Genomic DNA, 27,430 nt, shown 5'->3' with positions numbered 1-27,430 from the left:
CAACTCACATGTCAACAGGTTAATCAATCAAAATCACCATTCATATAAATCAATCAATCTTGAAAATAGTCTTTACCTTTTGAGTAGGTCTTATTTTCTGTCCTACTGGTAAATACCTGTAATTAGCAATCCCATGTTGACCCTCAGTTTTACATATGTGCCTATGTTCAATAATACCTTACTGATTTAAAGTCCTTATTAGAGACACACATAACCCTAGGTCAAACAACATTTTGATCAACAATTCAAAGAATATACATTTACAATCTGCATGAGGAGATCTTGATTTTTTTATTTAAATGAATAAGATCCCACAAACTGATATTAAACACTGAATGAACGAAAGTGAAGAATATTTTGGCAGTCTCTCCTGACTTCATCAAGCTCTTTTACCCTTGAGTATTCTGGGAATCTTCCAAAGCAGCAGCATCACTGGTCACCACATGAGATGGTCTTGAGGCTAAGCTTGGCTGGAACTGGGGGCTCACACCAGCTGGGTGACTAGGACTGTTGGAGTTAGTGAGTGTGGAAGAGGTCACAGCAGAACTTAGAGGCAATGGTTTGAGAAAACTGTCCGAGTTGGACTGAGAAGTGGATGTACTGGGACTGTGTTGCGGCTCATCCAGTACCTCTGGATGTCCAGCAGCCACTGTCCCTCCCATGACCTTGGCTATACTGCTTAGGACACTTGATGATGATGAGGCAACTGGCAATGACGGAAATGCAGCAGCTGATTCTCCCATAGATGAAACAGAGAATTCTGCTGGCATCTCTACTGACAACATATCAGACTGTGAGGTGGTTTCCTCTAAAGCTGATGGTGATTCTGCTCCTGTGGGTGGTATGTCTGCCAGATTAGGTGCCATATCCGAAGACGCAGATGGAACATCAGAGGACATGTACGGTTCCTCCATTGTTGCCGACAGTGTGTCTGATGACGCAGAGAGGGCATCCGATGCAATGGAAACTGCCGAGAGGATGGAAGACTGAGCTGCCAGCAACTGTAACCCAGTGTCATCTACAGCAGAGAGCTCTGACTGCACTGAAGTCTCCATGGTGTTCTCTGCCAACAGAATCTCTGTATCACGAGTGCTTTGCTCCTGTAAAGGAAACAGATTATGCGAATGTACACTAGTCTTGAATTTTTTTTGTTGGTCCTACAGAATGTATCACTGGCATGATGGCAGTCTTGATTATGGATGGAAGAAAACACATCAAATTGACCACATAAAATCACTTCATTATAACCCATTGGAAACAACCACACCTTTACCCACATAGCTCAGAGAAAACCACTTCATATTGACACACGGAGTCCAGAGGAAAAACACCACACCTGGACAGGTGTCTGACAACCTTTCTGATTTTGTTAGTCAAAACATACTGAGTCACCGAGACAATTCTGAAAAGGTGTTAGCCATACTAAGTTTATGTACCTACCTCAGAGTCCTGTACTGTGTGGGGGATGGGTTCAGCCAAGGGTAGATGCACATTACAGAGCTGTGGACTCCTGAAGACAGTGACTGGTCTCCCACACTCTCCTTGGGCAAACCCACAAGACTGAAACAGTACCTGATGGGGGTCATCCATCACATCTGCACACAGTTAAGGTTCACAAAGAAAACAGCTCACAGTAATAACTCTCTCAACACAAGGCATAATCTTAAACAATTAACTCTGCAAAACTTCCACTGAACAGTACAGAACATATTTCACAGCGTAAAACCTCGTGGTAACTACTTGTATAGTCAACTCAAGGGTTACAGTGCAATGTTGCTCACAGCTCCAGTGCACTCAGGGTGTGATATAATGATTGCACATGTGCACCAATGCATTTGAATTCATGACAATACATGTAACCACTTCGCTGTGCATCGCATGCATGTGCTGAATCTGACGGATGATGCAATCATGTTTTAGAGCAAAGAATCCACATTTAAAATTCTGTTTGGTACCATTAAACTATATCAAAGAGTCCCCCCATTACCCAATTCTGACTGAAATCCACCTACTCGCAGACCCACACATCCACAAATTAGCACGTCCTGGCAATTCAATGGGCATCAAATCACATCCTGTCTGATATGTCATATAGGTGGGAATGAGTGCAGGATAAAATTTAAAGGGCTACTTTTTATTAAATGACGTGAACATTGTTAAGCATGATCAAAATAGACTTCTTTACAAGTCAACCTCAATGCAAAGAAGTACATCAATTAGAGTGTTGCCAAAGACCATGTCAATGTGGGACAGGACAAACAACAACAGTCATTTAAAGGCTGTCAAAGCCACAATATTAACACTACCAGAATATGTTTTCATTTTATTTTGTGCCATGCCAGTTTCTCTGGAACGACGCTTGTATATCTTGGGCACAAACGGCTGAGATATTGTGCAAAACTGCAATTTTCATCATTAATGTGGTAACAAGTTGAAATTGCCATGAACTTTGCAGTTCCATTTCTTCTACAAGTTTCACTGGAAGCATTGCATGGTTGGATACAATCAAAAATTCAATACTGTAATGTGATTGCTTTCTTATGTGTACCATTGATGACATAATTAAATTTCTAATACATTTTTTTTCCAGCTATCACTTTGTCAATAATCCAGAATATTTCCTCTAGCAATATTTCTGGTAATACTTTATGTTTGATTGCTGAAATTCACTTTTTAAGCACATCTGACCCTTGACATCTCCCAGATTTCTAAGATGTAGTCTTAAAAGTATGGAACAAAAAGGATGCGGTGAGCACAGAATTTGGTGAGAGGTAGTGCTGGTGCCTGACACCTTGTCCCTCCAGATGTGTGAGTACACATGGGCACTGGGGTAGGTCTGTAGCTCTGCCCCTCTGAGACTGCTACTCGCCTCTCCTTTGACTGTCTCTGTAGTAATGCTTCCTACAACACCAAAAAACATATTCCATGCAATCCCTCATCGAGACACATTCAAGCAGTCTTGTAAGAAAGCGGAATATAAACAAAATAAACTCCTCTGTGTGGAATGAATAAACGCCATTTTGGCAACATTTCAGCCATACTGTAACAAACTTTATGTGGTCATTTTACCTTTCGTCGAAATATATGCACAGGGATTGCTGCAAGTTCCAATTCTCACCACTATATACCACTTGTTTTTTTGTTGTTTTTTTTAAGGACAAGGCAGCACCTGGACAAATAATATTTCCATCAAAAGCAGTATATTCTACCTTTCTAAAAAACATCATACTTATTTCAATAAGATTTCACCGAATAAAATGTAGAAAAAAATTACAATACTGCACAAATAACTTTTATCCGATCAAACACGTTGCTACCAGGTTGCACGGCATAACCTGTTATGTAGCCTTTACCCATTCATTCCATGAAGTGACATAACACAGAACTACTGCATTAGACATTATTTTTAGATCGTTTACAACAGTTTATTTATGTGTAACCGAAGGACAATTTCACAGTGTTGTGGGACAGGTCTGTATCATTTACAAACCACCACAGACGTAAATCAGTTCATTTACAAGCCGTGTAATATTCAACGACTGTATCACAAATTATATCAGACAGCAGCATACTGTCAGTTATCTCCCCAGTAGACTGTGTGGGCATACTTAGACATGCTGTTTAAGTTATACAATACATTTTTGTCGTTCATGTTAGTGTTTCGTCAGCCTGCAGTTGCTAAATAACAAAATATCATAGTCAGTGAAAAATTCATTACGGACGCTGAAGATTTATAGGAATGCGAACACAGCATCTAATGGGACAATGCTTAAAATAAATTAAATCTTAAGACTTAATATTTTTTCTCTGAATTTATTAGAAATGAAGAATTTAAATTTTCCCCTTTGTCTTTCTCGCATATAAAGGGATGCTTTCTTCTGTTTTCTTTTATATAATCCAGTAAAATTAGTGAAATGCCATGTTTAATAAAGATGAGGTGCTCTCTCTGACGTCCGTGATAACTTGGTTAGCACTGCTCTCATCTACAAAAGCCACCACTACAAAACTGAAGCATAATGTTCAGCAATGGTTGAATGCTAGATCATCATCTTGGCCTCTCTGTCACCATCAGACACTCATGTTTCAGACAATAGCACAGCGAGCTAACAGTCACCATCATCTTGGTTCTTCTGTTACCTCATCGGGGACAAACATTCAAGACAACAGCACATCTAGTGCTAATCTTTTCCTGTCATATATTACTAATCAGATTTGTTTTCATTTGTGTTTCACGACGTGCTCTGGGAAAACCCACCACCATCCACAGACAGCTGCCAGACCTTCCCCGCATGAGCTGGATTTGAACTCATAGCGAACGTATTGGTGCGAGGCTACTGGGTCATTGCGCCATGCTGGCATGCTAACCCCCTTGGCCACAGAAGCCCCCTGTAATCAGAATGATCAAGATTTCACACCACTCTAAAACGAATGTGATACATTTCAACAAGGACTGCAGACCACACTTTCAAAGATGTAACTTGTAACTGATAAATTCAAATAAACCATACCTTGCCATGCCTTTGATGGTATCTCTTAAGAGCAGCCAACTTGGCCAGTTTGCTTTGAGTTTCCAAGTCGCCTTTGGGAAAGTTAGGGGCTGCAATTTGGGAGAAAAAATTTTAGCAAAATTCAGCGAAAAGAGCTACTGAAATGGACATATTGGAAGTTTTTAAACTGATCAATAATACATATACTTTGAAACTATATTTCTCTTAATCTTAATTAGGTTTCTGCTCATGATGAATATTCAACTTTTATGATTTTGGAGCCCTTTAAGAGCACTACAGCTTACACTGATGTTTAACAGAAGTCAGTGGTTATAGTTATACTTATGCACAAAAAAGGCAGACTGAATGGTGTATTCAAGAATACATTAAGAACATAAGATGTTAGTAAGATCCATGCTGGGAGGGAACAACAGCGATGGGTGTAAACCACTGGGGTTGTGGATGTATCTGACAAGCTATCCCACACACTTCAAACGTGCGTACGCAACACTGGTTGAAGGTAAGTCATCTTCAATAAGCTGAACACAAGACAACCTAAATAGCTCTAAGGATGCTGTCAACTGCTGTCAAGACATCCAAGAGTGGTAGAGGCATGGGGAATCTTGAAAGAGATCTCCAGAGACAGAGATGGAGAATCATGCATGGCAAACATTGCACTGGAGAGTTACGAGCTGCTAAAGTCTGAAGCTCGGCATGCGAGCTCAAGACACAACTCAACTGATCAACGTTGGTCCCCAATCCTCGACAACCATACAACTTTAGAATTGAACTGCACAACCTAACAGTTCCTGATGAGCAGCATCTTTACTCCACATTCATGAGCATTTCAGCGGAGGTGGGTCTTAAGCTTTCAATGATGCTGAACTTTATGACAACGCACCATGGCTATCCTTGTCCAATTTTGTAGTATGAAGGAACTTCCGTCGTTTCTCCTTCAGTATGTGCTGAAGTCGTTTAAACTGCTCAATGTAAAGGGACTGGAGACGAATCAACTTGTCTTTCATGATCAACGTCACTTCTTCCGCAGTGTAGATACCAGCATGCCTGTCATGACCAAAAGACACATCCACATTTACAGGTTATTATGGTGAACAACAACGACTTACAGCAAAGCCACAAACAATTCCGAGACCTTCTTGACCTCTGGATTATGAATTTCAAAGAATTATTCCTATTCAAGTAGTGGTTTCCACACCATTGCCAAGAAACTTTTAAAATTTAACATTCAGGCTGTGTGTAAGACTGCATGAAATTTATGCAAATTTTGTTCCCACTCAAAGTGGTAGTAAATTCCATCACATTTTAGTGAAACTTAGGTATGTTTTAGGGCAAGCCTAGGAGGAGTGTCATGAAAATAGGAGGTAAAGCTGATCACGCGGTTTGGCAGCCATTTTGAGTTTCACGACTAAAAAAAAAACAGAAATTTATTTTAAAGTTAAAGACAGCATTTGACTTAATATTTATGTCCACTGAAAGACAACCATTCAAAGTATCTTAAACTGGCATCTTAAACCAGTTTTTTTTCCACCCAGTAAAAATTCAGTGGAGCTTAATCTTTACACAGTTTCAGCACCGAGAGCAAGGTGATGTCACGTTTGCTCCAGCTCTCTAACGTCTAAGATATTTTCTGCTCAATGGTCAGATGAACACCCAATTAATAAATATGGTTTTCTCGGAAATTGGACATAATGAAAGAATATTTCTTCCACTGCTTAAGCTATTGATACAGTTGGGCTACCATATCAATAACAAGAAACTCCAGCGACCCTGTTCAAACAGCCTGCAGATGCATGAGCGTGGCATTCCTGGTTCAGGTCTTAGCCTTCTGAAGGGTTGTGCTGGTGATTTTGACCCCTACTAAATGTTTTCAAAATTAAAACAGGACTCCAACTAGATTCATGCTCAATTCTGAAAGACTTGGAAATAAATCTAAGCACCGCTTAGGCTGATCTAGACATTCGACTGTCGCTGGATTTTATGCATCAATATTGTACTGGATATCAGAGAAAGCACCTCGGCTTGATCACTGCATTTCAATAATATTTTACAAAAAAAAAAAAAATGGTTTGTATGCCAGAAAGACAAGGAAGGAAAATTTGAATTCTTCAGTTATAATAAAATCTAAAAAGAAATTTATATCATTAGATTTAATTAACTTTAAGCATTGTGAGATGCCGTCTTCTCATTTCCAAAAACCTTCAGTAACTAATGAATTTTGCACTACTCTGATACTTGTTATTTAGAAACTGCTGACTAAACACTAAAATGAACGACAAAAAATGTATTTGTATAATTTGAACAGTGTGACTAAGTAGGCCTAAGGTCTGTTGGGGAGATGAATGCGATTTGGGCCATGATGACATGCTGCTGTATGACTCCATTTGTGATACAATCGTTGAATATTACACGGCTTGTAAATCAACTAAATTTACGTGTGGCATTCTGTAAATGATACAAAACTGCCCAAAACACTTTGTGAAATGGCCCTTCGGCTACACATAAATAAGTCGCTGGAAATGATCTAAAAATGATGTCTGATGCAGTAGTGCTGTGTTATCATATGATTTATTTATTTTATTTGATTGGTGTTTTACATAGTACTACTGCCATATTTTACTTATACGACGGCGGCCAGCATTATGGTGGGAGGAAACCGGCCAGAGCCCGGAGGAAACCAAGGACCATCCGCAGGTTGCTTGAAGGCCTTCCCATGTACAGCCCGAGAGGACTCACAGTGACCGCATTAGTGAGAGGCTCCTGGGTGTGTTATCACATGACACTTCATGAAATGAATCAGCAAAGACTATGTCACACCTTGGACCGCACAATCTGATAGCACTGCGTTTGGTTGGATAAAATTCTCAAGATGGCTGCTTCAATTCAAACCAGTTGCTTGTGCAGTAATGTCATTTTGTTCTACATGTTATTCGTTGAAATCTCATTAAAATAATAAAGTTTGATTCTTTTTAAAAAGCTTGAATTTCCTGCTTTTGATTGAAATATTTTTTAGCCAGGTGCTGTCTTCACCTTTAAATGTTTTTTTCTTAAGAACTAATGCATTAATTGGTCTACAATCTTATATTCTTCTAGACTGACCATTACATAAAGTTTGAGAAAGGTATCAAAAGCTCTGTCTGTTGTTTTCAGCTACGAATGGAAGATCAAAGCCACATAATCTCTATGGCTGCCTATTGTACTACTGGTAGTCCCGTTGTACGTGATACCCGATAGTCTAGGTTTCAAATCCAGAACATCCATTTTCATTTTCTTCACATTATACATTGTTCACAGAGCCGATTCCCAACACTGTTGTCCTTGAAAGCTATATTATAACTAAAATTTCTATTCCACTGGCATGCTAAATTCTCTTTTTATCAGAGTAGTGATCTTACTTCAGTGGATCTTCCTGTTCACTATCAATGCTTTCTGCATCGCTCTCCCCATCACCTCGCCATGCCTGCTCCACCAGAGGCAACTCACTGTCAGAATCCTCACTGGAACTACCATAATCTGAAATACACAAACCACACCACCATTTGTATCAAAGCTCCAGGTAACATACTAAATCACAGATGTGATGGAGCTGGATCCTAGCAGATAAGCTGCTCACAGGTTAGCGAACTCAACAGATATACAGCATAAGTCATGTTTTTTTTCTTAACTACATGGTGAATAATGTACATACATGTATGACCACAATTCAGCAACCTAAATCTATTACATATATTGCACATTAACAAAGATTTACAGCTCAAAAGATGGCTATATATCATTACCCATTTACAAAGGTAACAAATCAAGTTGGTTATACCGAGAATTCTGCTGGCTAAGCTCTCCCCCAATAGTTTGGCAATGTTCACATCTGAATGGCCTTCCTTGGCTGGACTATAGTGATTAAGTTCTGCCAGAAGACTTTCAGCTGTTTCGTTAGGACGTCTTTTTCTACTCGTCTGTTGTCTCAATAAGCAGGACTTCCGTGAGTGCTCAAAGCAATACCTATAGATGATAAGCAAATAATTTACTTATTTGATTGGTGCTTAACGATGTACTCAAGAATATTTCACTTATAAGATGGCATCCAGAAATATTGTGGAAAGAAACCAGTCAGAGCGAGGGAAATCCACAATCAACCACACGTTACTGGGAGGACAAATAAATACTTATCTTTATACAGTTATACATAACTAAAGGATACCAGCAGAAACCACAAGAAACTGAAGTCTACTATTTTCAATTTGACATTTAAAAAAAAAACAACAACAACAAGTCATCAAGATAAAATCAGCCTTACAGAAGGAGAGAAACACACTGTGCCCCATTCATTAAGTTTATTGTGAATCAAAACCAAGTTCTCCTGATATTTGGCTAGATTCACAATCATCTCATAGGGTGAGTGTCATACTTACAATTGCTCGTGAAAAGGCGAATGTATTGGTATTAATGAACGTACCCCTCCCTTCTATCAGCTCTGGGTGCAGCATTTCCACATCGCCTGTTTGTTTTGGTAGAAATATAACTGCACTGCTTATATGGACTGGTTTTATCTTCCAGAATATGCTTGAGACAATAGTCAAAGCCATCGAGTCTATGCTGCATACAGGCTCTATGTGAGTAGTTACAGAACAGACCAATGCCTTCTGTGGGCACACGGTTCCGTCTAATGAAGGGCTGACGAGTTCGCAACATGGTTAGCCTATAAACAAAAGAATCAAAACATTCAATCAATATCAAGGCTGTGTGATTATTGGTAGCATTGTGAAGAAAGTCACACAAGGATTGTTACTAGTACTTTTTGAGTGTTATCGGGGCTGAATTGTACGTCCATGAAGGGTTCGATGAGACTTGTGTAATTCTGATGTAGTTTGAGCTGTACTACTTATTCAAATTACCACTCTTACCCATACTTAAATAAAACTGCTGAATTTTTTAAATCTTTCCAAACAAAAAAATCAAACGATTGTATGCTATGTTTCGATTCGAACTTTTTGCCAAGTCTGTGCATGGTATGTGATGGCTGTGCAAACGGTAGCGAGTTGACCACGAAATCCAACATTTACAGTGCTCTTAATTATATTTGAACACAATAACAGAGGCAAACCACAAAATAAATTCACAATTGGAAGTTTTTAAACACCCAAGTTGCATGCTTATCTAAAAAGGCAGGTCAACGACCAAACAATATGCGAGTTTTATTGAGAATATATGCAGAAGAGCAAAACTTTGACTGAGCTCTGCGAGCGCTTAAGTTCAGGGAGAACTCACCCTATGCCAGGTTAAAGCAAAGTTGGTAGACTAGACGGTTTTGGTTTTACGCCGTCTGAAATGCGTTTGTGAGCGTACCATCATCGCCGTACACTAAATTCTATTGTAGAAATAAAACTGATTATATTGGGATTGTGATAACGGGTTAATTTTCTTCTGAGTAGCGAACAACTTGGCACCGACCTAACCAACCAAGCCCTCACCCAACCGAAGTCCAAGGTGTCTGCGTGATGTAGCGCTAAATCTAGGTCACAAATACAATTTATGAAAAAGAATTCATAATTCGTCGTATAAGGTAAAAAAAAATACCCCTTTATTTTTTAATGAGTAACGCTACAAAAACACCAACTACCAAAATTACTTTCTACAGCATTTTGACTAATCAACACAAGAGTTTTCGCACAACGTGAAGACCATTACCCGTTCTGCGCTTGCGTACTTGAAGCTGTCTGTGTGTCTCTGTGCTGGGTAATGGCGGGGGAACGATGGCTTTTCACCAAGTCACAAATTTCGAACACCCCCAGCCGAAAAAGCGGTATAGACAGCGACAAAGAGCTGTCGTATAGACAACAAGCAGCTAACTTCATTCAGGACATGGGGCAAAGGTTGCAAGTGTATCCATTTCATTGTAAAAATTGGTGATTTCAACACGACCTCGGCAGGTGAACTCAAAGCGTCGTAGTTTCTCAGTCTTCTTTCGCCGTGGTGGTATTTTGTTTATTTTGTGTGAAATTCACGTTAATTCTGCGTAGTTATTGATGTAAAATTGTGTAGTGGCATCTTAATTGCAAGTTTACGCACGTTTATGATGGTTAACTCACCTTGTTAACTTGAAATGGATGCTAGTTTTGTAGAGCCGATTTTCCGCTGGATCCGCCGGCTGCCATCTTACACAATGAATGTGCACTTGATTGACCTTGCCTCTCCACCATGTGACTAGCTGCTGTATGGGCTCCATAGGTTGGTCGTGGCTAGTCACTGCCTTTCCCGATCCTGTGCTTGTTGTATTATGACATCGTTTTCCCCAAACGTCCAAGATTAAATTCAGTTTTTCTGTTGAAATAAACAATTTTGGTTGAATAGGAAGAGCAGTTACTCAACATTATTGAGGACATTCCATCATGCAGAAGAATTATGTTATGAAATGTCAGAATGACCTAGGTCTAAGTTACAGGCCGGCACAATAACAGTGCACACTCCAATAAAATCATTTAAATTTTCCTAATTTTTTATAATTAAAGACATTTTAACTCTGCTTAAACATTTTTCTTTTTTTGTGCCCAGCAAAAAAAACATTGTATACCTCTTTTGTTTTCACATGTACAAAATGTCGGGCATTTAAATTCCAAAGGCTGTTAAATTTTATATGAAAGACAGATTTCATATCTATTTTAATCCAGTATTTAAGTTTGGCCTTTCTAGTCTATTTTTATTTTCTTGTGTGTTTAGTTTTCTCAGATGGGCACACATTTATGTACTCTGTTACTGATAACTTCATGCGAATTTCAATCAGAAATTTACTTTCCCTTCTGATACATTAAATTTGTATCTTAAGAGAATGTATCAAAAGATCTCAGGTTTACTTACATTTATAATGATACCATTTACAATGTCCATATTACACTACCATGATTCACCAGTGAAATAATTTTGGGTTAATATAGCCCATAGCACTGAATCCTATTTCAGTGTTCAAATGCATAAGGAAAGGGAATTACGTTCAGTTTAAGGCACGGTCACAGATGATTCCAATTGCACATACTCTTCAGCTGACAAACATAGCTGGTTTTAATATTAAAGCAGTGAAAATGGACAAAATGAGTATTTAACAACCACATTTCAGCGCTGGTGCAGATCTAAATCCTGTGGGGGAATGTAATCAAATAGTTGAAATAACATAGATGTATAAAATAGTTGTACTTCAGAGTGAATATTTTTCTTGTGCTGCTTTTTGATCAGATATCGTAATTAATCAGATATCATCAAAGTTCTGTCATATTTTGTAAATCAATTATTCCTGAATTTCTCAGATGGGCAAAGGCACACATTATTCAAAGATTGAATTTGGCTTATTACGTTGTAACACTTTGATGTTGTGCAAAACTTGTTCGTTCAATTACAGCACATTTTAGAGCAGAAAAATGTAAGCAAGATGAGGTGATTGGGGTAAATGCTGTAAGACCAAAATGTGAGGCAATATTTTGTGAAACTTGGAGCATGACAAAACATTAACATACGCCCAGCATAATTTTCAGCTTAAGTTACATGTTTAGAAAAAAAATTAATGAAAGTTTATTCTTGTCCATAAAAAGACTAGTAAGGGCTGTTTTATCATACATTTATTCATGACCAGCTTTTGGAATCTTTGACAATGTAATGGGTGGTTACATTGATTGCCTTGCCTGTTAAACATGCATAGCATTTAAAGTGAAGTTTTTATATATTTTACTTCGTCTGGTGTAAGGTTATAGAAAATATTTCAATTTGTATTACTCCTTAACTGCTCTCAGTAACCAGCTATGCATCAACACAGCCATTGTCTACATGCACCGCTTCTACATGTTCCATTCCTTCACCAGATTCCATCGCAATGTAAGTATTATGGTTTTTTTTTTGTCATTTTCACTAAAGGTACTCTGCTTCATATGTCATGATTTGAGTAGTCTGATTTCAAAGAGAAATTAATTAGAAGTTTGTTTCATTGGAAACAACAAATTATTTTGCGATCTACTCTCAAGACCGGATTAAATATTGACATTTGAAGTATTTTTCCAGGCATATGCATTGTTGAATAAGTCCACATACTTAAGAAGTTTGACCCATAACATTTGAATAAGATTTTTTTTAATATAATCCTTCATAACAGTGAAAATAATCTTTGCCATGTGTTGATTTTACAGAGCATAGCTGCTGCATCGTTATTCCTAGGTGCCAAAGTTGAAGAACAACCTCGAAAACTTGAACATGTGATCACAGTGGCCCATAAATGTCTCAACAGGGAAGCTCCTCCTCTGGACACCAAGAGTGAGGTAAATACTGGACACACACATGAGGGACAGGGACCGCTTTGATAGCCTAATTGTTAGAGCATCTGCCTTGAAGCCCAGAGACCTGGGACCAAACCCAGTTTGGGTCATACCAAAGATGTCATGTCTGGTGTCCTTGGCGTGATACTTCAGCTGCTTCACTTTCCTACATTGACTCGCCCTGCCACAAGAAGACACAATATATGTGCACATACCTAATAACTCCTCTTCATAATATGACTGAAAAATTGTTAGTACGACGTAAAACCCCAAGCATACATACATGCACTAAGGACAGGCTCGTAGTGAAGACCTTGTCGGAGCAAAACTGTTTTCCCAGAAACACATATTGGGGCCTAATCCAGCACTTCACAGCGTTTGATTACCGGATTTTACTTGGATGTTGGATCCAGAATCAAGAAGGAATATTTGACTTCAGTGTGAAAGAACTTGGTTATGAAAACAGCAAAGTTTTTAAAGAGCATTAAAACTCTGAAATGAAGCAGGTGATGAAAATTGGACCAGCGATAATTCAATTAGCATTCAGATTATGGGGGCCGGGAATTACTTTCAGCTTACTTTAAAAAAAAAAAATGCTGTCCGACTGACCTGACTTCAAAAAACAGGGTTTGTTACCCACAACAAACAACTTTTTAATGATAGCCTGGGGTAGCTATGATACAACGTGATGATCAGATGCACATATCATCCGGGATAGCAGAGTTCTCCACACTAGACTGAATTAGACTGAATTTTCAAGCTAAGTACATGTTGTTGCGTACATTAAAAATGTATGAAATGTATGAGGTTCCACCCCCTGCCCTTCTGAGGCCAGATTAGGCCCTGCATATGCCATTGCATTCTAAATCCTTATCCAAGAAATGTCATGTGGCCTTGCATAAACCACAGCTGGTCGATCAAGAAGGAGATGTCACACAAGTTTCGTTGTGCATACGTTGAGGATATCTGTCTTTTTGACCGTGACTGGTGAAAACTACTGTCCTGAAGACATTCAGAAAATATTTCATATAATTATTGGTTTCATTATTTTTAACATACAGAGTAAATGTGGAACTCAGGGCTTCTGCTGGTGCTCGCCATTGTCACCAATTGCGGATAAAAATTTGGATTGGTGATAAAATCAGGGAAAAGGCGAAAGTTTCTGGCGACATTAGTTACTCAAGAATATATACTGGCTATTGAAGGGTTGGAAATAACGACAGTGTGAAGACTCGCAATGCACATGGCCATGTGTTGTTGTTCTCTATTCTGACGGAAATAATGGGTTGGGGAACATCATCACAGTTTGGTATAAACCACGTGCGTTTATTTTATTTTATTTTTTAAGCAAGCATTACATCCGTTTTTTTTTAATTATTTTGAAAAAGAAACGGTAGCAGAGCTTCCGTTGGTACTTGCCATTGTCGCAAATTTCGAACAATTTTTTGAAGTGGCGGTAGAAAAGGGAAAATATGGGAATGTTTTTGGTGATGAATTTATTTACAAAGAAAATGTACAAACGTCATACACAAAATACCTGGTGCAGCTTTCCTACTACTTATCAGGCGTAAGGGGTTACTTTGGTGTGATGCATATTATCACTATTTTTCTGATGAAAACAGTCCATTTACTTTTATTTCAAACCGCTTCATTTCGGCGAAACAATGTAGTCAAAGCGATTTTAATGGACAAATCTGCAAAGAGGGTTCCGCATTCTTGGAAGTTGACCTACATTAGATGACGCTTAAAAATCATTTTTGTTAACTAATGAACGAGTATCATGGCATTTTGGGGTAAACCTTTCATAGCCAAATCTAAAGAAAAAAAATAAATTAAACAAAATAACTATTAAGGGAGATAAATATAGGTAGTGTTAGACGCGTAAATGAAGTTACTTCCCTTTAAAATTTTAACCCTTCCACCCTTGAACTAAATTTATAAATTTATTTGGTAACAAATTTTTCTGATAGAGGAAATTGCATTTTACTAAGACCCAACACAGATTAATTGAAAAAAGGTTTTGTTTTTTGTTTTTTTTTTTTCAAAAAAAAACATTCTGCCATTATTTTGAGGGCAATTGTTCTAAATGTGGAATGGGATACACTCCAGATGTAGCTGGAAGAAACCAAGCTGATTCTAGCAGCTATACCAAGGCAGATAAAAACGAATTACAGATGGAGACCACCAAGATTCATAGATACTGCTCCCATTCAGTCAGTTGAAGATCACAAAGATCAAGTCTAGGCTGCTAAGAAAGTATGGCTAAAGAAAAATTGTATTTGCTACAGAATGTGACTGGCTAAAAAAAATGCTGACCCAGAGGAAACCCTGGGAATTGAACACTTCATAATACAGATGCAAGTAACAGGTTGTTTTAGTGTTATTATCACTTTTTGTTTTTTGCCCAAAGGCTTACCTGGAACAAGCACAAGAACTGGTCATCAATGAAGGAATACTATTACAAACATTAGGTGGGTCCTTAAACTTGCTAATCATAGGTGACATATTTTACTTCGTTTACTTGCAGTTCGTATGAGCTTTTATTTCGATTGGATGCATCTTCTCACCACACTCCTGCCCAAAATGATTGATGTGTTTACCTTTTTTTTAAATATTTCTGGTAATACTCATATGTTGTTTACTGTAATTTGTACTTTCCATGCAAGCGCAATCATTACTTTGCTGCAATTGGATTTTTCGTTTGTATGCAGTTCCCTTCACGATCTAAGGTGTTTTATTAAGTTCAGCTTGTTACATGTATATGTAGCTTGTTATGTGTATCTAGTGTTTAGGTATAATGTAAAATTTTACTGTCCTGCCTTTACGGGAGAGGGGGTTAGGGGGTTCTTTAATTTGTAATGAACCTTGTCTTTTTTTATCTTTTTTTTTATCAGGTTTTGAGATTAAAGTTGACCACCCGCACACGCATGTTGTGAAGACATGTGACCTAGTGAGAGGTGAGTACAGTACTGTTCACTTTTGACAACGTTTAACACATCCAACAGGTAAGTAACTGTTACATGAAACACCTTTACCGGCTAGAAGTGACGCAAACTGTGTGTATTTTCCTGGTAAATAATTGACAGTAATCTTTACGTGTGTCACCTGGCTGGGATCTACGATTACACTCAGTCTGAGCCATGGTTTCAAAGACAGCTTGTGTTGAAGGCAGTAGGCAATTGCCCAGTGAGGTCACATGCATATATTTGAATCCAACTGCCATGTATTAACTAGACTGTAACCTTGCCTTGGAAATGTTCGATATCAGGTAAAGTGCTGTGGTTTTCTCCAGGCTGGACACAGCCATGGATTTCTCACCAATAGATATGGGTGCTGTCAGGCAATTCAAATTTGTTTAGTACATCTAGAAACTAATAAAATGCATACATACAGAGGTTCATATAGTTTCTATGTTTACTTCAAAACTTGCTAACCATTCCATGTACACATTGGTTCACTAGACATTTGAAATGATATGTAGGTAGGCTATTGAAATTTAGCTCTTTACGACACACACTGTAGTTTTTTCTCTTTTATAAGTTTAACTTCTTCGACAGAATGTTAAAGCATTTCAGTTTGGAATTCCATAAACTGTCATCTCTTATGATTACATGAAGGGTAGTTTCTGTGTTGCACAGTACACTTGATGGAATCCTCAGTCTACTCTGGATTTCTCCTTTCTTACCCTGTGCGCAGCATTAGCCATTGGGTCTTATTGTAGTCCATGTTATCCATTCTTTACTAACGCATTTTTGTAGGTAGCCCATCAAAAAATAAAATTTGACAGAGAATAATTCACTGACTTTAGATCAACAGAGTTCAAATTTGGCTTGTAAGGTTGACATTTAGATCACCCTTAATCTGCTTTTTCAAATAAAATATATAGGAAAACATATAATAAAATATAAAATAAGATTTGGCTCCTTAGCTTTTGTAAACAAGGTCTCTCTAAAACTGCAATATATCCAATCTTTGTGGTAGTGGAATTGTATTGTGATGAAGAGCCAGTGAGTTTTTGGTTACCACAGATTCCTAATTTGTGCAGTTTTATGATACTTCACGGTCAGGCTGGATTGCAATTGAACTCTGCTAGCTCGAATACCAGGATTTTTATTCTGTTGAATTTAATTGTGTGAATATGGTAAACTAGTTTGAAACAAAGATATTCATTTTCCTCTTCTAAATGTGAGAACATAGATGGAAGTCCTGGTTTAGGAGCACTAAGAAAGTAATATGCATCTCAGTATTACAGTGAGGAGAGGCATGCAAAGAGTCGTGTGATTTAAATGTACATGGTTTGTTGAATATTTTCTTCCGGGCCACACAAAACAAGATCCATGTATATTAGGTGTATATGCTGAATACATGTACTTCTACTCATAGGACAATGTACCTCCTGATGTTAAATATACAGGCAATTTAGAGGGATTTTGTAAGATAATTTGATCTTACCATTCAAGTTTTTCATTTGATTGTGTGTTTGTTGCGCACATAGCGTCTTTTGACTTTTTCAGGGGAATTTCAAGCAAGCAAGTGTAAAGGAATGCTGGAATATCAAGTAATTTAGTTGTATTTCTAGGCTGATACTATGTAATATTACAATTACATATATGTCTTTATGTGCATAAGACAGCTACAAGTAACATAGAGTTTATAAGAAACGTATTACTAGTGTATGCACATACTTGTGAACTTTTAAGAATATACAAAGAGAGAATTCAGTGCTAACAAAGAGCTTTTATTTTCTTTCTCCCTGACCCGCCTTGTGATGGTTGTGTTCCATGCTGCTCGCTGGCTCTGATGTGTCGCCCACCTGCGTGTCACTCTGCAGCCAGCAAGGACCTTGCCCAGACATCCTACTTTCTGGCCACCAACAGGTTGTTGGCCCTTATACCTACTGTATACAAAATATATATTCATGTAATTTGAATGATTAATTAAGTAGCTGGACATTACTTGATCATATTTTCTCACCTGCTAAACAACAAGTGGTATAGGTTGGAATAGAGCATGCTAGTAGAGAGTTTCCTTATCTTAAATGTTAAACTGATTTTCAAGCTGTAACTCCACTCCTGAAAATAATTCTTCACAAATAACTCATGTATTTAGGAGATATGTATGTTTGAAGAACCCAAGTTGACAATGCTTTTGATTAGGTTTATAACACTCAAAACACCTGGGCTGGTTATTACATTGAATCTTGCTGTAAAGAATTGATCAAGAAAGCTTTGAGTTCCAAATCAAGAATTATCACTATAAATGCATGAGCAGGAAAATATGCCAACGCTGACACGTTTAAAAACCGACAACTTTTCAATGACGACCAGGTCACTCGGTCCACTTTTGTCTCTATTTACAACTTGTGTATTTTAATTGATTAAACCGACACTTGTCTATTGTAAATTATTGACCACAATTTTAAGGCCCCATTGTATCTCATGCATGTTGATCCACCTTGTGTAATTTGACACACACTGGTCGACTTTATTAAATCGTTTTATTATCGCTGGGTTAAGGAGAGGCCAGAGAAGGGAGATAATTGTCTTAGGGATCAGTTTCTCTAATTTATGAAGACATTCTCGTAAACTTAACTTTAATCAGTGCATTTCTCTTGGTGTAATCATTGGCTGAGATGATATTGAGCAGTTCAGGATATCAAACAATGAAGTATTGCTGCTTTCTGCCACTTTGTTTTCCATATTTCGTTGAGTCAGCCATGACTGACCAGCTAAGAGTAAGAGACGTTGTGTGGAAATGTCCGACTGATAAAGTTCAACTCATTCATTGTTACTAGACTTTTCCGAAACGGACATGGGACATTTCAGTACAAGTTCAGTGTTGAATGAATTGCGGGCAGCGATATCCTAAGACGGAAGCATGTTTTACCTTGGCAAGCATGAAACCGATTCCCAAAGTGATAAACGACGTTTCAGAAATGCCTTCAAGCATCTGTATACGCATGCGTTATATTTTAATAGCGCTGCTACATACACTCTTGCCTGTTTTTTTTTTTGTTTTATTTGTTTTTCTCCATTTGAAGTCCACTGCGTATTTTAAGAAATACAGTTTAAGACATGAATCTTGATTCACCTTAGCTGCTTACTAATGACATCTGTCCAAAGTACACAGCAATGTTGTTGTTGCACATGGAACCTCCATAAACCAACATTTTTTTGTGGTACTGGACATATAATTATCATTGTGTAGGATTTATTGGCTGGAATTTCCAGCAGATTTGATCCCATTCACCTCAAATAAATATCTCCTAATAAGTAAATAAGACCAGGAGACCTTTCTCTTCTTCTTAATAGTCTTGAATGTTACATTATGTTACCCGATAGTTTGTCATTGTCTGTGTTGTAGGCCTAACTTGTCTTGAATTATGTTACACAGCATCAGATACTTAAATCAGATACCATCAGATACCAAATACTTATGTGCATGTGAATGATCCCCTACACTGAGAAAAAAAATTCTGTGAGAGCAGGGAGAACAGTAATCCTCTCCAAAAACTTAGTTACTCCATAAAATGCATAATTGTTGGATTAATTTTTCTTGGATAAATGGTATTTTCAAGTACTGTTTTTATCTTTAAGGAAAAACATGATTAGATGTAAACTTCAAGATCCATGGTTTGTATGAAAGCTGTTGACTGTATTAGGGATGTGTTTAGGTGCTCTATTTTATGTCATATTCCACTTGGTGTTTAGCTGGATGGTGCTAGAAGTATTTGAAATTATGATTAACATCACTTGTTTACTTGGTTGAAAAATCTATAAATTTACCAGATTCAACAGAAGGAATCTCTAATTGACAAGATGTAATCTCTGAATTGTGAGATGTGTTCACCAGAATATCTTGATCATGAGCTGGTTTGACATTAATGGTTGTCAAACATAGATTCGCAAAGTATAAAGAAGTGTTTGATTTGACACAATTTTCAAAATTTCTCATATATTGGCCATGTATGTTCAGTTTTGATCCAGTTTATTTCTTTCTCGTCAGTAATCCAGCTACAGATTATTCATTTTCAGGTGTTTGCAAGTGCTGAATGATGCTGAAGTGATGTCTGCCTCTCGCGCTTTATTCTACAATGTACTCCCACTGAGTTGAGGATTTGTATTTACTAATTTTCTTCTCTTGTTTTTGTGTCATTTCTATTACTAGTCTACACCTGACAACTCTCTGTCTTCAAACTAAGCCAACTGTGGTAGCTTGTGTCTGCATCCACCTGGCTTGTAAATGGTCCAACTGGGAGGTGAGTGTGAACAGATTTTGGGTTGATGATTTATTTTTTTTGGTAAAAACATAAGAGATATTCAAGGTACATCATTAAAATTAAATATTTTGTAGTGTTAAATGATTCCCCATGAAGTTGTACATGAAGGAGAGCTTTTCAGTTTGCCGGTTTCTGTGGATTATTTTTGGTGACTTAAGAGCTTGAGTTTTTTTCACTACTTGTTCAACTTTGTCTGAAAGGCTTTATGTTAGTCCTGTGTTCACTATAAAAATATCTTGAGAAAATATTCAATTATCTCTGCAATAATAAGTGAGTAGGAACCCTATCAAAAGTGAAGGATGTCAGGCAATATTTTACTAATTTTCAACCTCCTCTCTGAGGAAAATTCATATTTTGCTAATGTATTCATTTATATCTCCAGATTTTTTCAACCAGATGAAACAAAACTTCATATATGTACATGGATTCACTGATGGTTCCTCTGTGGACTTGATGCTTCAGTGTTAAAACTTTTTTGTTTTGTGTCACCCGTAGATCCCAAGGTCTTCAGAAGGAAAAGACTGGTTTTGGTATGTGGACCAGCATGTCTCACTGGAAACATTGGAAGGTCAGTCCACTCATGTTTCATTTGGATTATATTTTAGTGAGTGTTATTAGTGCAGTTCAGAATGAACCTTATTGACTGAGTTACCTGAATACAGTCCAAAGACTCCAGGCAATCTGCAGGCCTTTGCTGGCCCAGATGAGTAAGGCACTGACTGACTGCAACTGTCAGGCCATTGACCATTGATATATTTGGTTGTTAGATGGTTAATGTCATACACAAGAATTTTTCACTTACACGATGGCTCTCAATTTCATGGGTGGAGGAAACTAGTTCCTGGAAAAACTTACTTGTGACAAGAAGTCGACCAGTGAATTGTACTAGAAGACAATTGGTCATTAATTACAAGAAAAATAAAAATAGAAGAAGAGCAATAGACCCATTTCAGAGCCCTTGGGCTCTAGTTGATAATCTAACTATTGACGCTTGTGTAATTGTTTTATTATTATTAATTAATACAGTAATTATTGTTAATGTTTTTGTGGAGAAATAACAGCTTTACATTTTATATTCTAGGTTTTACCCAAGATTTCTTGACCATTCTGGACAACTGCCCTAGCCGTTTAAAACGAAAGATTATGACCTGGAAGGTAAGTTCTGTCTGTCGATGTATGTAGTGATGGCTGTTGTTGATGTACTTGTGTGTTCAATCATTGCATGACTATTGGAAAATAGGAGTAATTTGCATTCCTTGTACATGGAAACGTAATTCATTTCACATATCAGAGATTTCATTACTGGAATGGTGAAGGAATAATCATAGTACATGTAGGACATCAGTTGTGCTCAAAAATTCATGTAGTTATTGATCCATTTGTTGCAATTCTCAGAATGCAGCCCAGGAAAGAGAAAACCCCACAGACAAACGCCCCAGGCCAAGTGCTACATCTGCTGCCATCTCTGCTGAACCACCGTCTGCCCCAGGGAATCACCCAGTGGACGGACGACATGGGCGCCAAGAGAACCACGGTGCTTCAGCCACCATGACCAAGTCCTCTGCATCTACCCTTGCAGGCAGAGCCCAGCACCAACAGCCTGCCACACCTACTGTAGACTGTAGAAAGAAAGTGAAAGCAGAAACCACTCCAACGACAACGTCATTTAAAGAATACAAGGAAAGGAAAGAGCGTGAACGACTGGCAGCTGCTGCAGCTGCGGCCAGTTCTGGAGAACCGAGGATGAGCCATCCTGGCCATGAACATCCAAGAACTAGTCACACGAAGCCCGAGCCTCTGTCTGTTGGAGATCTCAGTCGTCAGAGAGGGGTGAAAGGAGAGCCACTGTCATCTATGGAATATGATCTGCAGCGAGGTGCAAAAGAGTTTTCATCCCTGGGCTCTGAACACCAAAGACTCCATGATACAAGAGCAGAACCACGCTCATTACCGAATTTAGATCATCAGAGAAGTAGATCCACAAAAACAGATTCTATGCCTTCATTGAGTATGGACAAAGTGAGGCCTGAGTCACACAGAAACAGTTCTGGATTGACCAAAGCTTACAGTAATCCACCTGCTCCCAGAGAAAGGCATCATACGGATGCAGTGGATAGCTTGCAGCATCAACAGGCCTCTACACACCACCGGCACAAGCATTCACACAAATCAAAAGAGCAGAGCAAAGACAGACCAGCTGGCCAACCACCAATTAAACTTAAACTGTCAAATAGACTGAGCCATTCTGGGACCAATGGAAACAAATCAGACTCTCGTTCACATTCTTCTGCCAAATATTCCCATCGACATCAACAGCAAGCACAAATGGGGCAGGCAGAGGCCATGCAGTTCAGCAGCCCCAGTGAGAGACAGCCAGTTGATAGCAGAAGTAGGAACAGCACATATTACGGAAATTCTGGAAGTATTGCAGAAAATTCCAGCTTGCTTACTGCTGGTTCAGAATCCAAACTGGACCAGAGGATTGCTGCTCTGACGTCTCCCCCAGTGGCTGGCTTCTCTCAACCCTCTAGGGCTCAGAGTGTTTATAGAGATAGTCCAGACTTCAACCCACATTCCGTTGGCTCAGGCTTCCAATCTCAACAGACTTCATGGCAGTCCAGCTCCTTCAATCAGGGCAATTTTGTGTCTGACCTATCATCTGTAGGCATATCTGCTTCTCCAGTCAAGCCCAGAAAACGAGGTCCCAGCCCTGCAAATCAATCAAGACAATCTCCTTACAAACTTCCAAAGAAGGACACTCATGATACCAGTGGCATGTTTAGTACCCAAATGTTCACCCCACCCAACCTCGAGTCTGGAGACTTTAAGAGTGCTTTGGGAGAATATCGTATGTTTGGTAATGATTTAAGTGTTCAGAATCTTGAAGCGAATGGCAATGACACAGGATCTCCTAATATCCCAGTTGGCACACCCTCCAAAGACAAAGTGAATACCTTGCAGTTACAGTTACAATTACAGCAGTTAATAGAGAGGCAAAAGTCACAAATAGCACGCAAACAACAAGACAGTAACCCCATGACTGGTTACACTAGCAGTAGTAGTGGGGGGTACATATCTGACCCAACTTGCCCACCTTTACCACCCCTTCCCAGTCAGGAACTAGCACCTCCATTACCGTCAACACCCCCAAACTTACCTCCACCACCACCTCCCCCACCACCACCTCCTCCCCCACCCCCTTTTTGATGTAAGCTGATGTTTTAGGAGAAAACTTATGCCACTTATTATAAATGAAATTATGAACAGACATTTGTCTGGTATACAGAATTAAGAAATATTTTGTATCACAACATGTGTGCCAGCTTACAGGTTAGGCAGAAGGCGGAAATGTTAAGGTACATAACTGTTTTGTGTTCATTTCAGGGGTATGAGAGTTAATTTTTGTTGAAGTTTTTTTTTAGTTGTACGAGATCTGTTTAGCTCAGTGATCTGTTCTCAACGCTTGATGTTCTTAAATGAAAAGTATCGATATAAAGAGTATCAAAGGTACCCAGTACTTCATCGGAGGTGCCAGCTGTTTCAGGCATGTTACAACTATTTGGGGGCTGAAATATTTAACAGGGTCAGGATGCTGGTTAAATACCATGTACTTTTATTATTGCAGGTATTCAAATTACTTTTTTATGATTATCATTATTAAATACATGAAATTGTGATCCAATGCTGTAGTGACTTGCTGGTGTATTATTTATTTACGGGTTAAGAGTCATACAGGTAGGCTTTCTTTTGTTTGATTACCTGGGTAGCTGTAGAATACTATTTTAGGGTGGCAGTTTAATACATCCAAATAAGTTACCAGCCAAATTACAAACAAATCAGTCTGAACTACATTTACTTGAAATCATCCAAGTGGGTGAAAGAAACTTTTAGAAATTAACTATCAGTGGAAGAGGCGGTAGAAATGGCTGTATAAGAGATGTCATGAAACTAAGGTGCGTATTAGGAAAGTTGGTAGTTTGTTACTGAATAAATAAGCGTAATATTAAAAGCGCCTTGCCCCACATACTGAATTTATACCTCCATTAATGCTCTTTCTGATGACTTAAAATTACTAAATCGAAAAGTTTCATATCACAGACACAACATAGGTATTCTAAATTTATATCCTTACCTGGTCTGGTGGAACAGACGGATATCTTTCATATATGTCACGAACAGTTCACATTCATTCATACATTTGGATTCATATTCTGGTTTCTTATGCATTTTGTGGTGATTTGCTATTTGAGCTTGTTGATCAGACTTTGGCGGTTAAGATAATTAAGGTATTATGAGTGGGTTACCCACTCACAAGAACCTGGAAGATGTGTATGACCAAGGTCGTCTTGCATGCATTAAGGGCTTGCTACTCAGAAAGGAGAAATTTCTGGTTGGATTTAACAGTTGTAGTGGCATTTGCTGCTGTAAAATCGTGTAGATGTAATGCAGCATTTGTTTCAGAGAATCTTGGAACAAGTTTGTGTTTTGACCTGCTATGTCAGTGATGGTCCTTATTTATTATTACATTTATGGTTGAGATTATGATTCCATAAAAAGTGGCATATTTAAGATTTGCCAGTGTACAATTAAAGATTGAGACCACGTTTCATAATTTATACTTGATGGTTGATAATACAAGAGTAAAAGAGACTAAAAGTTAAAGCATTTAAGTCAGAGTACAACTGCTCCAGTATGGGGACTATTTTTTCATATCTACGTTTCCAGCCATCCCACCCTTTTTGTGAATAAAAGGGAACAAATTTCCAAAGATAAAAACCTCTTCCTTGTCATTGTTTTGAAAGAAATAGTGAACAAAGTTTATTTTGTAGTATTTGCCACTAATAGGTGTATTAGATTCTGTCATTCCACTGATTGGTGGCATTAAGTGGATGACTGCTATAGTAGGGCTAGTTATGGCTTTACGTGAAGATCATTGAAGAACTTACATTTTACCAATGTTCTTGGGTCTGTAGTTTGTCTGTAGGTGGGTTACTCTAAAACTGACTGCTGTTATGAACTATCACGGCATTGGACTTCAACCAAAGAAATAAATAAAACTAAAGAAATTTTCAGAGATTGATTTACAGCTTTGGTGCTGAGCAGTTTTAGGAAAAAGATTGGCTATGTGTATACTTTGGCTGGTTTATGTACACACTTTGGCAGGTTTATGTACATGTGATGTGAAGTGGTTGTTGAGGTATGACATCGCCATTGGATGTCTGTAATCTGTTACTGGTTGAACTGATGAGCGTACACTGACTGGTTGATCTGTTACTATACACTGACTTGTTGATCAGGTACTATGCTGTGACTGGTTCGTCAAATGTACTCTGACTGGGTGATAAGGCCTCATACTGTGACAGGGTGATGAGGTGTCATACTGTGGCAGGGTGATGAGGTGTCATACTGTGGCAGGGTGATCATGTGTCATACTGGGCCAGTATGATCAAGTGTCATACTGTGGCAGGGTGATCATGTGTCATACTGTGGCAGGGTGATCAGGTGTTAATGTGACTGGTGGAGTAGATGTCATTGCAAACTGGGCGATCTTATGAATATACTGTGACCGACTGATCTGGTAAACACTTGACTGGGTGATCTGAAGCACATACTGTGACTGAGTGATCTGATAAATGTACTGCGGCTGTGTAATCTGATAAATATACAGCGACTGGGTGATCTGAAGCACATACTGTGACAATCTGATGTAACTGTGTGACCTGATGAACATACTGTGACTGAATGATCAGGTGTCAAATTGTGACTGGGTGATTAGATGTGTGGTCTCTGTAATATATGAATACACTGCGACTGGGTCATCTGATTAACATACTGTGACTGGTGACCTGATGATTGTACTGTTACTGGGTCTACTGATGCATGTACTGGGAAATGGTGATCTGATGAACATACTGTGACTGGGGACCTGATTAATATACTGTTACTGGGTGTGCTGATGAATGTACTGTGAAAAGTTGATCTGATGAATGTACTGTGATGGGTGACCTGATGAATGTACTGTGATTGGGTAATCTGATGATTATGCTGTTACTGGGTAATCTGATACCCAGTCTGGTGTCTGTGCATACTCCTTATATCACATGCGTGGCTCTGTAACATTTGTTTTACATCAATGCCACTGCTAGCAAATTTTGTACATAAATCTTGAACAATGCCAAGGTCACTGCGGTCATGGTGATGAGCAGTTAAGTGATGTCAGAAAACACAAAAAGCTCTGTCTCAACCTTAGTTTCTAATATTACTTAATACACAAGTTCTATTAATCTAAAGTATCCACAACATGATTCGAACCAACACCTGAAGCAATATAATTGATGAATGCTGAATAAGTAGTTCTGCACGAGGACACCAGTGGCATGCCTATGTCAAGCTTGTCTAGTGGTGGCACGGTTGTAAAACTAATGTAGAGAGTGGTACATGCGCTGTAAGAAGTAAGGTCTTCAGCATGAGACTTAATTCAGAGGGAGCAGCACTTTGGCCGCATGGACTCGTCCTGCCACAAGAAGACACAGTATGTGCAGACTCACAGAATGACTGTTTTTCATCATATGACTGAAAATTTTGTAAGTATCGGTATGACGTAAAGGCCAAAACGTACATACAAAATAAGCTACACATAAAGGCCAATAAGGTCTGCTTGATAACCCCTAATCCCCTCAGCCACGGAAGCTCCCCTACCCAGATTGACAGTATTTGGATATGCGCAGGTAGATAGGCATAAGCCTACGTTTATATTTCCGCACTTTTCTATTCAGCACATGTACAATGACCAAGTCTCTGTAGATTTACAAAGTAATAGCCTGCAATGTAGCAGAATAAGTCACACACTATTTTATTACTCCTATACAAATTAGTGCTGAAGAGGTCTTTGTGGCCAAGGTGGTTAGAGTGCCAGTGCGGCGCAATGACCCAGAAGCCTCTCACCAATGCTGTGAGGTCATGCTGGCTTTCTGTCCGGCCGTAAGTGAGAAGGCATGAACCTGCGCAGGGACGTGAGTACCCCCACCCTCACCCCCCGGGCTGTGCACGGTTTCCTCCTATCATAATACTGGCAACTGTCGTACAGGTGAAATCTTATTCCATACAGGCAAGCTGGGTCTATGTAAACAAGTTGGGCTCTGACTGGTGTTCATAACAATGCACTGGTAAGGCGAGTCGGAAGCTGGGGGTCACGTGACCACCCTTCCGTGTCGAAAACAAAATGCCGCCCAATGTTAAAGCAATGTGAAAAAGGTCAATTTTGCCACTTGGCTAGCGACCATTAAGGCTTCGTTGTACAAAATAATGTCACGACAGCTCTGCAGAAATACTCAGACTATCTGAAAAGCTGAAAA

The 27,430-nt window shown here is 38.7% G+C and overlaps 2 protein-coding genes across 3 annotated transcripts; one reads left to right on the top strand and one right to left on the bottom strand.

The window, feature by feature from the left end:
- Nucleotides 1-269: 269 nt before the first annotated feature.
- On the bottom strand, nt 270-11,944 carry LOC135461970 (KAT8 regulatory NSL complex subunit 2-like). Of its 2 annotated transcripts, none has more exons than XM_064739276.1 (9): nt 10,592-11,944; nt 8,959-9,201; nt 8,320-8,504; nt 7,901-8,018; nt 5,389-5,552; nt 4,509-4,597; nt 2,748-2,901; nt 1,441-1,595; nt 270-1,100 (listed from the first exon to the last, which is right to left on the bottom strand). In XM_064739276.1, the coding sequence occupies exons 1-9, from the start codon at nt 10,726-10,728 to the stop codon at nt 390-392; spliced, it is 1,956 nt and encodes a 651-aa protein (XP_064595346.1). In that variant the 5' UTR covers nt 10,729-11,944; the 3' UTR covers nt 270-389. The 2 variants fall into 2 exon arrangements, with proteins under 2 accessions (XP_064595346.1, XP_064595348.1); XM_064739278.1 differs by lacking the exon at nt 10,592-11,944 and adding an exon at nt 9,771-9,983.
- Nucleotides 10,242-25,142, top strand: LOC135461969 (cyclin-T2-like). Its single transcript, XM_064739275.1, has 10 exons — nt 10,242-10,384; nt 12,281-12,362; nt 12,671-12,799; nt 15,207-15,267; nt 15,691-15,753; nt 17,628-17,673; nt 19,964-20,054; nt 20,571-20,643; nt 21,157-21,230; nt 21,471-25,142. Exons 1-10 carry the CDS (start codon nt 10,242-10,244, stop codon nt 23,280-23,282), a joined length of 2,574 nt encoding a protein of 857 aa, XP_064595345.1. The 3' UTR covers nt 23,283-25,142.
- The last annotated feature ends 2,288 nt before the right edge of the window (nt 25,143-27,430 follow it).

Source organism: Liolophura sinensis, chromosome 1 (genome assembly GCF_032854445.1).
Source record: "Liolophura sinensis isolate JHLJ2023 chromosome 1, CUHK_Ljap_v2, whole genome shotgun sequence".
Taxonomy (NCBI): Eukaryota; Metazoa; Mollusca; class Polyplacophora; order Chitonida; family Chitonidae; genus Liolophura; species Liolophura sinensis.
Note: the sequence above shows the minus strand (reverse complement) of the source record. Positions and strands in the feature narration are given on the sequence as shown.